This window comes from Apteryx rowi, unplaced genomic scaffold, assembly GCF_003343035.1.
Source record: "Apteryx rowi isolate R43461 unplaced genomic scaffold, aptRow1 scaffold_56, whole genome shotgun sequence".
Classification (NCBI taxonomy): domain Eukaryota; kingdom Metazoa; phylum Chordata; class Aves; order Apterygiformes; family Apterygidae; genus Apteryx; species Apteryx rowi.
The window spans coordinates 373,713-384,639 of record NW_020450827.1 but is presented as its reverse complement, the minus strand read 5'-3'; the positions used below and the strand labels follow the sequence as shown (position 1 = coordinate 384,639).

The 10,927-nt window shown below is 69.9% G+C and overlaps 1 protein-coding gene across 2 annotated transcripts; it reads right to left on the bottom strand.

The window, feature by feature from the left end:
- Window positions 1-96: 96 nt before the first annotated feature.
- DMTN (dematin actin binding protein) lies at window positions 97-7,713 on the bottom strand. 2 transcript variants are annotated; one of them, XM_026081822.1, is made up of 17 exons: window positions 7,455-7,713; window positions 5,592-5,655; window positions 5,180-5,236; window positions 4,584-4,658; window positions 4,261-4,416; window positions 4,014-4,058; window positions 3,704-3,812; window positions 3,460-3,516; window positions 3,196-3,348; window positions 2,972-3,081; window positions 2,779-2,884; window positions 2,501-2,565; window positions 2,343-2,391; window positions 2,120-2,170; window positions 1,857-1,916; window positions 1,671-1,751; window positions 97-1,583 (listed from the first exon to the last, which is right to left on the bottom strand). In XM_026081822.1, exons 3-17 carry the CDS (start codon window positions 5,195-5,197, stop codon window positions 1,396-1,398), a joined length of 1,323 nt encoding a protein of 440 aa, XP_025937607.1. In that variant the 5' UTR covers window positions 5,198-5,236; window positions 5,592-5,655; window positions 7,455-7,713; the 3' UTR covers window positions 97-1,395. The 2 variants fall into 2 exon arrangements, with proteins under 2 accessions (XP_025937607.1, XP_025937608.1); XM_026081823.1 differs by having other exon boundaries at window positions 2,163-2,170; window positions 7,455-7,710.
- Window positions 7,714-10,927: the final 3,214 nt, after the last annotated feature.

Below are 10,927 nucleotides of genomic sequence, written 5' to 3'. Positions count from 1 at the left end.
GCGGCCAGCGGCCGCGCCGTGCCTCAGTTTCCCCTGCCGGAGCGAGGGGCCGCGGCGGGAGCGGAGCGGGGAAAGCAAAGCGCCGGGAGCCAGGCGGAATAAAGCCATTTCACCTTTAATTATAAGCAAAAATCACTCTCACACGGAATTCTCTGACACCAGCAAATAAAATAAAATCTAACAAAACAGAGAAAGTGAATCACTGTATTCAAATCGGAAAACAATCCATATTTATATATATATTTATAGATATGTCGTTTGTAGAAGTAGCAGTGAAAGGCAAGAATGGGCCAGTGATTTCCCGATAAATTACATTCTTTACATCCCAACAAGGTTTAGCGGCTGGAGAGTGGCTGGAAACAGAAACCGGGGAGTGTGGGGGTCCGGGGAGTGCGGGGGCAGAAGGGTCTCTGCCCAAAACGTGTGCCCGAAGAGGGGACGGGAGAGGCGCGAGAGGGAGGCGCTGCCCGCCGCGGCGCCCAGACCCCGCGCTCGCAATGCCCTTTGAGCCGTGCCCTGCTCTTTTCCACCCGGCCGCTTGCAGTGAGCCGGGCCCTGCGCTGCCCCGACGCCAGGCGATGGGCGAGCATCGCCCAGGGCGCGTTTGCAGCCGGGGAAGGGCGGCGAGCTCTGGAGCTGCTCCCCGGGCTGCATTAGCCCTGGCTTTTGCCTGCGACCCTGCAAGCTGCCCGTCCCCGGCAGGAGCAGGGTGCTCCAGGCCTCGCCGAGGTGCCCTGCCCTCCGCCAGCCTGGGGTGCCCCTGCGCCGTGCAGGTTTTGGCAGTGTACGAGTCGTTGTGGTCCTCGCTGCAGGAGCTGGCACCGGGGGGATGTTAACTGGGGCTGGAGGGGAGCGAGGCAGGACACCGGCCCGGCTCGCCGGGAGCCCATCGGCCCGGCCTCTGGGCTCTTCCCAAGTCCCCGCTTGGGGCCGCGGCGTGGGGGGATACGGGTACCCAGGCGAGGGAGCGGGAGGCTGGGGGCCGGGGGGCACGGTCGGGGAGGGAGGCAGGGAAGGAAGCCGCCCCGGCGCCCGTGCCCCAGCACGCTCCCAGTCCGCCAGCCCAAAGCAGGGCTGGGGAAGCGGGCGCTGGGGGGCCAGGGGGGCCGCCTGCCCCAGGGACCGGCTGGCCCTGAGCGCAGGAGCCCCTGGGCCTCTCCTCCCAGCTGAACCGTGCCCACTTCGGGGCAGCGTTTGCCCCGGGCAGCCCCGGCACCCCGCTGCAAGCAGGATGCCGAGCGGGAGCGGGCGGCGCGGGAGCAGGGCGGCAGGGAGGGCGTCGGGGCGGAGGAGGGAGGGTCGAGCCCTCCGGCCCCCTTTTCCCGCAGGGCGAGAGAGGCAGGGGCTGGGGGACCGGCTGTTTTGGGGGGGGCTGGGGCAGAGGGAAAGGGGTTCCTAGTTAAAACCGGCTGAGAGCCCTAAAGCGGTTACACTGCGCGACACGGACTGAGCTCGGGGCCGAGGCGGGCTCAGAAGAGGAAGGCTTTCTTCTTCAGCTCGTTGCGCTTCCACAGGGCCAGCTTGCTGAACTCCTCGGGGGACATCTCGAAGACCCGCAGGAAATCCTCGGGGGAGAGGTGCCGCTGCGGGGACAGGCAGGGTCACGGGGCGCCGGGTCCCCCGCGCTTGCCCTCGCTCCTGCCCCGGCCCCGACCTGGCTCAGCGCCTACCTCTAGCCTGGTCCTGTCCACGCCGGGGGGCAGTTTCACACGGCCTCTGTTGGTCACCATCAGCATTTCGTAGGGGTAGATCTGCAAACCAGGAGAGGCCGTAAGTCCTTCCTCTCCATCTCCTCGCCATCCCGCCACCCCCGTCCATGCCCCCGTGGTCCCCCGCTGGCCCCCGGCCCCTCTTACCTTCTGCTCCAGCATGCTGGGCAGGGAGTTGCCTCTGTCCATGCGCCCGCGCTGGCCGTTCTAGGGGGACAAAGCCTCGCGTCAGCCCCTCAAAGGGCTGCTCTCTCCCACCCGAACCGAAGCCAGGGTGATGGGCTCCAGCCCAAGCATGCCATCCCTCTATCCCCTCCCTGGTTTCTCCTCTCTTTGCCCCTCCGATGCCCTCCGGGCCCCATCGTCAGCTGACCCCGGTGCACCCCGCTCCCTGCCCCGGCATACGTCACCCTCTCGCTGGGTCTCTGCGCTGGCAGCCAGGCGAGCGCTTACCTGCAGGCCTGGAAAACAGAAGGGAGCAGGGCTCAGAGCCGGGCACCCCTCCACGGTGCCCTCCCAGGGTGCGGCACAGCCGGTCCCCCCCCCAGCCGCATCGTCCCCCGGGGGGCAACAAGCCCCTTGGCGCAGCCCAGGCTTGCCCCGGCATCCCCCGTCCCGGGGACGCGCGCTCACCCGGACTGCCCTTATCGCTGCCTGCCGAGCTGAACTCCGCCGACTGCAGCTGCGGAGGAGAGGGGACAAGCGTCAGAGCGATGCCCGGCGAGGGCCAGGCGGGCGCCAGCGCCCAGAGCCCGGCCGCGGCCGCTGTGCCCTGGCTTGGGGCCACCTACCCGGGTGAGGGTGCTCCTCCCGGACGCGGGCAGCGAGGAGCTCTTGTAGCTCCCCATGTGCAGAGCTGCAAGAGAGCAAGAGGCCATCAGCGGGGTCCCGGGCAGCCGGGCAGGGATGCGGGCGGCTGGAGCAAAGGATGCTCCAGCAGGAGCCCAAGGCCAGGCCAGGACATTAACCAGCAGGACGGGGCAGGGCAGGGATGGGGCAAGAGCTGGTTAATGCTGGCACTGCTGGCACGGCAAGCCGGGAGCTGGGTGAACGCCGGCATCCCACGTACACGTGTGGAAGGGCGTCCGGTCAGGCAGCGAGCGGGTTTTCCTCCGGATAGGGAGAGATTTCTCCATCTCCTCCTTCAGGATCAGTTTCCCAAGGTTGGAGGTGACCTGGGGGCGAAGGAGCGCGGGGGTCAGTGCCAGCACGTCCCAGCCCGTCGCACCGAGACCACCCGCCCCACCGGGTTTGCCCCGCACCTTGCTCAGCTCCTGCTTCTGCAGCTCCCGCAGGTTCTTCATCTCCTCCGTGAGGTCCTCTTCCTCCTCCTCCCCTCTCTTGGAGGCCATCCGCCTCCTCCACTCCGTCTCTGGAGGAGAGGAGAGGAGGGGACGTCATGCCGTGGGTGTCCGGGGGGGACAGAGCGGGCTGCCCCGCTGCGACCGGCCCGTCGCCTGCACCCTCCTCCCGGTCCCCCACCTACCCACGACCGCCAGGGACGGGGGGCACGGCCAGTAGTCCGTCTCGATCTTGGCGGGCTGGTTGGGGTCCGGGGGCTGGGCCGCCGGGAACTTGGAGGATTCGATGATCAAGTCCTCGATGAGGTGCTTCCCGTGGTGGGCGCCGGGGTGGTGCTCTGCGCGGGATGGGATGGGACGGGATGGGACAGGGCAGCGGGGGCGGGTGAGGCCGGGCCCCGCGGCGCTGGGCTGCCCCGGACCGCAGCACGGCAGCCCCCCCCGCTCACCTTTCTGCCTGTAGATCGGAGGTTTCTTGTAGATGTTCAGCTCCGTCGTGTCGGTCTCTGCAGCAGGGAAGGGGTTTGGGGAGCAAAGCAAGGTGAGAGCGGCCCCGGGGCGAAACGGCCCCGGCGCCCCGCAGAGCCGCCCGCCTCAGCCCAGTCTGCCCAGTTGCCCTCCGCGGGGCTGCTGGGCTGGGGCACGGCGCGGCGGCGCTCGCGGGGCTCCGCCGGGCGAAGCGGGCAGGCGTACCGGGGCGGTGGAAGTGCTGCACGCTGCTGCGGGCCGCGGTGCCGGCGTGGCGCGGGGCGCTCTGCGCGGCGATTCCCGGGGACCGGCTCTCCAGCCATTCCCGGACGACCTGCGGGCGAGCGGAGCCCGTGAGGAGCCGAGGGGGCACCGTGCGGCCCCGGGGTGATTCAGCAGCCCACCTGCCCGCCCAGCCTTCTCGGGGCGATGCTCCGTTCGAGCCCCGGCGACCCCAAGGCCGGTGGCCAGTTTCCCAGTCCGGCAGGGGAGCCACGCACCCCTGGAACCTCGGGATCCCCAGCTCGGTACTCACCTCTGGAGACGGAGGAGGAGAGATGGATTTAGGTGACAGGGAGCGCTGCGGAAGGCAAAAAGCAGTTTATTCCAACCCAAGTGCAAAGGCGGTGCCCTCCGGGCAGACGCTGGACCCTCTCCGTCCAGCCGCTCCAGGGGCGGAGCAGGGCTTTCCCCCGCCGGCCGGCAGCACGGAGGACCGGGGGGACGCGGGGCAGCGCAAGGGGGAGTCCACGCCGCCCGGCGCCCGCCCGAGACACCCTCACCTCTCGGCTCCGGGGCAGCTCCACGTGCTCCATGAGCGAGTAGGTGAAATGGGGTTCGTAGATCATCAAGTCGGGGCGCTCGATGTCCAGGATCGCCTTGTCCTTGGGGATGGCCGCCAGGTCCTTGTAGCCCAGAACCTCATTGTCCATTTTGGCCTGGGAGGAAGGAAAAGCTCCTTTGCATTCGGGTGCAAAAAGGGCGTTTCACTGGGGCTGGCGTGGTGCCTCCCTCCGCGGCTCCCGCGGCCTGCCGGGGCGGTGGGAACGGCTCAGAGAGGCATGGGCAGGCTGTGCAGGCGGAGCGACGCGAACGAGCTGCTTACCACGATGCTGGAGGGCGATCCCGGGACGCTGGAGCCACGGGAGGAACAGACGCTCCCAGGGGAGGTCAGCGATTGCTGGAAGGAAGGGGAGATTTTGGCAAAACTCATCCCTCGGGATGCCTGCTGGGAAAGCCGCTCGCGCCATGCTCGGCACCTCCCGGGCCATGGCAGGAGCCGGGACACCCGTGCCCATGGCCTGGGCGAGATGCTCCTGGGGATGGGGCATTTCTGGATGGGCCCTGGGGTCTCCTCTGCAGAAGCCCGCTCCAACCTTGCAGTTTAGGGCTGGGGACACTCAGGAGGTGACAGCGGCTTGGCCAGGACACGTGTCCACTAGATGGTGCCACCAGGCTGGGCTGGGAGGAGGAGGAGGAGGAGGAAGGCAGGGGAGGAAGGCTGGCCAAGGGGAGAGGAGCGTGTCCCTCCTGCGCCCACCTGAGAGCTAGCGGCATCCCAGGGCCGCTACCTGCCAATGCCCTTGGCCACTGGCCCCTTGACCCTGGCCACTAGCCCCTGCGTGTCTTCCCTGGCTCCCCACCGAGTGCACGCTCGAGCCCCCCGCCCACCCCGAGCCCCCCGCCCACGCCAGCCCTCACCTTCTGCAGTCTTTCCATTCAGCTGCGGGCCGGAGGGGCTGTGTCAGTCACAGGGTCCTGCGTGGGGAGGAGAAGGGGCATTTGGGGGCAGCCGCCAGCGTGGGCACGGCCACCCGCTGCCAGGAGCACCCCGAGGCGGGTCCCGGGGCCGGGCAGACCCGGCTCCCCGACGGCCTCGTGCTGCTGGGTCGAACCCCCGGGCGGGAGGCGAGGGGGCTCAGAGGGGCTCGGGGCCCGGCAGCCCACCGGGCGCGTGATGCTAATATATCCCTGCGCCAGCGGCTGTGCAGGCTCGCCGGGACGACCGGGCTGTGCCACAGCCTGCAAAGCCCCAGAGGCGGCCGAGCGGCTCAGAGCCAGGCCGGGGGCAAGGGAGAGGCTGGGGGGGGGGGGTGTTCGGGGCCCCACTTACCGCTGCCTCTGTGGCTCCACATCCCTCTGGGCGCTAACACCAGGCTGGGGCTCGGGTGCTGCCTCTGCAACGGAGACGGGAGAGGTGAGCAGGCGCCCGGCCGCGGTAGCGGAGCTGGCCGGGCCGGGGGCTCCCTTGGCCGTGGCTGCACATCCCCTGCGCCCAGATGCCGGGCGGGAACGGCGAGTGCCTTTGGATGCAGCCCAGGCTCTCGGCACCAACACACACGCTCCCTATCCAGCCCTCCCGCACAAGCAAATCCTGCCAAGCGGGGTTTTCCGGGAAGTCCGGGAGCAGCTTTGCTCGGCTGCCTGCCCCCGAGGGTGCGCATCCCACCCCGGAGGACCCGGCTGGGACAAACCCGCGAGGCTGTGGGCTGACAACCGTGCAGAGCTCAGCGTGGAGGTGAGGGGCTGCCTCGTCCCTGGCTCCCGGCACAGCCTTCCCTCCTCCTCCTCACCCTGATCCCCAAAGGCGCCTGGCAGCTCCGAAGAGCGCGGCGGCTGTTGACGAGCACTGACAAGCGGAGCAGAGGTAATGAAGCCTTTTGTCCGCCGGCAGCCAGCGGCCTCGAGAAGGCTCCAGCGGGAGCGGGACGGGCGAGCCGTGCTCAGCCCCTGCCCCGGAGCCGCCGGCCCTGCTCCGCAAAGGGCCGAGCCCTCGCGGTGCTCTAAACCCACAACGAACAGAGGAGAAAGTTCCTGATTTTCCTCAAACTTCTCCTTTTAGCTGGGAGACCAGGGGGGAAAGCTTGGCAAAGTCCAGTCCCTGGTTTCCATCAGCAATGCTGAGCCCAAGCCCGAAGCCAGAGCTCAATCCGACCCCTTCCTCACTCCTCTGCTGCTTCCCAAGCCTGGGGAAATTGAGGCAGTTTGAGCAAGTTGCTTCCCAGGACAGCACCAGCAGCAGGAGGCCCGGCACTCAGCCGTGCTGGGACCGTCCCCCTTCCCTGACGCACCCCGACCACAAAGCACTTCGCAGGCAGCTTTGCACAGAGCTGGGGAGTTCGACCGCCTCCGGGAGCAGCCTGGACGCTGCCCACTGCCCTCCTGCATCCTCCAGCAAGGGCTCAGAGCCCAGCCCAGGGCGCTGCCGGATGCAGAAACGGAGGAGGAGCAGCTCTGGCAAACCCTGGAGCATCATCCAGCTGCTGGAAACCAGCCGCGCATGAGATCCTGCCTCGGGAGGAGACGCGGGGTCGTTCCGGGACAGCGGGGCTCCGCCGGCAGCTCTGGACCTCCCTGCTCTGAGCTGCTGCGTGCCAGGGATCGCCGGCTCCTTTGAGACCCCCCCTGCACCGCTACAAAAATCACCCCAGCTTGGTGCTGGCAGGCCCCAAACCGCATCGAGCCCCGGCTCTGCTCAGCACCTCGCCGTCGCCCGCCCGGCGCCCAGCCCGGCTCTGCCGTGGGCCGCGGCGCCGGCGGACGCAGGACGGCAGAGCGCTGACACCTCTTTCTGGGGCGGCGGGAGCGGCGCTGGGCTCGGGCACAAGGCAGCATTGTCCGGCCGGGCTGAGCCGCGTCTGGCYGTCCCCACGCACCCATGAGCTCACACTTTCCACCGGTCACGGCGGCCAGGGCCAGGGCGGGATTCCCAGGACCGCTGGCTCCTCGGGCTGCTCCYGGGGGGGCTGAGCAGGGTGCGCGGGAGATGCGGTGCACGGAGCGGGCAAAAGCCGCGGACCCCGTCTGCGAGGAGGGGAGCTCGACGCACCCGCGCGCCCGGCGGAGCCGAGCCAGCCCGGCCGCGGCCGCTGCCTGTTGCCTGAGCATCTTGCAAAGCTCGGTGCCGAAAGCACCGCCCCGGGGCCCGTAACGGCCCGTGCTGGTGCCGGAGCGGCTTGCGACGGAGGGGGCCTACCTGCACCCCGGAGAGGGGTGGGAGCGGCGGCGGGGCCGGGCGCGGGCACGGGCGGACGGAGGCGGAGGCGAGCAGATGGATGAGATAGCAGATCGCAGGAGGCAGAGGAAGTGGCAGAGGCTGGCGGGAGGGTGGGTGCGGGGACGGGTGGACGCGAATGCTGATGAGGAAGGCAAGCGAGCAGGAGCGAGGGGTCTGCAAGAGGGCGAGCGGCCGGGAAAGGTGCCGAGAGGGAGCGCGAGGGGCGGCGGAGGGAGGCGGAGGGGGGGCCGGCCAGCCCTGGCAGCGCTCCCAGCCCGCCGGCACAGCCGGGGGACACGGGGACGCCTTATCTGGAGCAAGCAGAGAGCCACCGCCCAAATCGGCAGCCTCTCTCCCCATGACAACCTCCAATCTCCGGCGGGCCGGAGCCGCGCGGCTCTCGCTGGCAGGTCTGCCACTGCTCGTGCCCGCGGAGATAAGGCCGGCCCGACGCGTGCTGGGGATTTCCGCGGCTGGCCGCCGTGCGGGACACATGGGAGCGGGGTCCAGGGTGCAGGAGGGCGGCAGCGCCGTCACCCCGTCCCGGCGTGCGTGGCTCTGCACGGCGGGCAGGCACGCTGCACCCTGCACCCGCGCGGCGCGGGCAGGAGCGGGGCGGACGGCGGCGGCTCAGCTTTGCAGGGAGCGAAAGCCGCTGGGAAGAGATGAACTGGAAGAGGAAGAGCGAGAGAGGGACGCGCGGACCACGTGCAGAAGGAGGCTTGCCTGGCTGCACGGCGGCACCGAGCTGGACCGGACCGGCTATGCGGGGCCTGGCGGAGGGCGCCTGCGAGCGGTGCCCAGGCAACGGGGATGCCGGCGGGATGCAGGGATGCCAGTGGGATGCAGGACGGCGGCAGCAGCAGGGAACGCGGTGGCAGAGCCTCGGAGGCTCCCGGCGCCGCGAGGAGAGCTGACGCCCCGCGAGCAGGGCTGACGCCGCGGCGCGGAGCGGTCGGCTCCCTCCGCCCCCCCTCGAGGAAATCCGGACTTGACTTTTCGCAGCTGCCAAAGCCATTAGCTCGCAGCCCCCGGGCAACGGGCCAGGCTGCGCAGCCCCTCGGCCCCGGAGAGCCCTCGCCGCAGCCTTCCTCTCCTCTCACTCCTCCTCTCCATGCTGCCCTGGCCGCCTTTCCCTTCGCAGGGCGAGCGGCGTCTCTGCCTGCCATTTCCACGCTCCCCCCGTCGCCCCGGCTCCCGGCCCAGCCTCGCGCCGCAGTTGCCATGGAAAAAACTCCCAGCCAGAACTAAGCAGGGGATACGGCCGGGTCACAAGTTCCCCGAACAGACAGGGAGGGCGAGCCCTGGGAACGCGCGTCCGGCGCTTCCCGGCCCGGCTCCTCCTCCCGCACGCACGCACGCATGCACGCACCGCGCTGCTCCTAGCGACACGGCCAAATAAATAACACACGCCGCGGCCCCCGGGGACCCTGCCGTGGGGCTGCCTGCCCCCCCTTTGCCGGCTCCAGCGGGGAGAGGAGGATGGGGAAACCGAGGCACGGCGCATCCCGCCCGGACGCCCCGAGCCGGAGGAAGATGCGGGAGCGTGGCCGGCTTTGCCCAGCAGCCGGGTGCTGGTGAGCACACACAGCCCTGCTTCGTCCCCCGCCACCCTCATGTTTGCACAGCAAGGGACCAAGCGAGGCGGCACATCGTGGACCAGCCGCGGCGGTGGCAGCCCCTATGTAGGGACCGGCCCCGGAGCGAGGGACCGGAGTGGCCCCCAGCCTGCCTGGGTCCCCGGGCATCTCTAGCAGGGAGGTGGGATCCTACCGGCAACTTGATCCCAGCGGGAGAGCTGGCGGGAGGCTGGGGCACGTGAATCCCCGGCCCGCGTCGCGCCGGTATCCGGTTCCTCCTTTGTCCTGGTCCTCATCCTTCCTGGCCCCGCGGAGCGTCGCGGGAGAGGGGAGCTAACCCTCGGCTATTGACAGGCCGTTCCTTCCGTGCCATTTAACTCTGCCCGGCGCAGCCGCCCGGCGGCAAAGGGACGGCTCTTTAGCGGTGAAAGCCACCAGCTGCCAGCGGGAAGAGGCTGGGATTTTTCCATCTCGGCGCGGAGGGTGCAGCTGGGCGAGCGGGGCCAGCCAGCTCCCTTCCCGCGTGCCGGGAAAAGCAGGTCAGCGCGGAGCCCGGGAGCAGGCGAGCAGCTCGCGGGCCGAACCTCGCAGCATCCCGCCGCCCGCCGCTGCCGAGCACCATCCCCGGCCCGGACTGCTCCGTGCCTCGCTTTCCCGGGCAGGCGGGGAGGACAGCAATCCGCCCGCCCCCTCCGGGAGCCGCTGGAGCTAAGGGGGGGGGGGGGGGGCGTTTCCACCTCCTCCAGCCTCTCTATTCCTCCCATCGGCTTGGGAACGATGGACTGACCTGGGCCAAACCGGCTGGTTCCCGGCCCCAAACCCAGCTCGGAGGCTTCAATTCCTCAAGTCCCCAAACCAGTCGGCAAGTTCAGGGCAGCGACGCGCGACGCTCGCCCTGACGGCCCCGGGGGGGCCTGGTCCCACGTGGCCCCGATGGCCACGCTGCAGCCCGCTGCGGGCAGAGGCTCACGTGGCGCGGAATCGGGGATTAAAACGGGATTAGGCTGCTCATCCTGCGCGCAGAGGGGCCAGAGGGACCCATCGGGGCCAGGGCCGGAGGGGGTGCGTGCAGAAGAAGGCGGAGAGGCCGGGAGACGGCTCCATCCGTGCCCGAGAGCCTGGGCCTTGCACCCGGCTCCCCCCAGCATCGAGCCCCCCGGCCCCTTCCCCGCCAGGTGAAGCCCCGAGGCGGCGCGGCGGCACAGCGGCGCGGCGGCAGCTCCTGCCCTTGCTCCCCTGCCAGCGGCCTGGCCCCATTCCCTGGATGGGAGCCCAGCAGAGCGGGAAGGCTCTGAAATCCCAGCGGGGGCCTGGAGCCCCTGCTCAGCCTGGAGCATCCCAGRAACACGCGTAGGACCCCCACACCAGCTCCGGCTCCGGGCAGCGTGGGAGCCTGGCCCCACGGCTCTGCGCCCAAAGCGAGACCCCAGCTTCCGCTGCGGCGCTCCAAGGGGAGCTCCAGCCTTGCCGGGCTGCTCCCCGGGGGAGCGGGATGCGGGCCGGTCCTCCTCTGGCTACGGTGCTGAGGCCTCACAAACTCACTCCACAGGTGGGGCTGGGAACAGCAGCTCTGATCCGGCCCCCTCCCTTGGGAGACATAGCGCAAAAGCCAATTTTGCCCCAGGGAAGGAGGCAGGGAGCATCCCTGCTCCGGTGGGGAAGGGCCAAGCGCCCACCGGGAGGGCATCCCCGGATGGACCGGGATGCTGGGGCGAAGCGGGGCGGGGGCAGGCCGTGCCGCCCGGGAGGGGGGATGCGGCAGCCAGCGGCATCGCCGGGGTCCCCGGGAAGGACGGCACAGCGGTGCTGCATCCCCGCTGCGCAGGCGGCGACGGGAGGAAGGGACAAGCCGGCAGCAGGGAATGTAAAGAG

Coding starts and splice junctions, on each gene's coding strand:
- DMTN (XM_026081822.1), bottom strand. Junction 2,392..2,500: donor GGAGGAGCACCCTCACCCGG/GTAGGTGGCCCC, acceptor TCTCCTCCGCAG/CTGCAGTCGGCGGAGTTCAG. Junction 2,171..2,342: donor CAGCGATAAGGGCAGTCCGG/GTGAGCGCGCGT, acceptor TCTGTTTTCCAG/GCCTGCAGGTAAGCGCTCGC.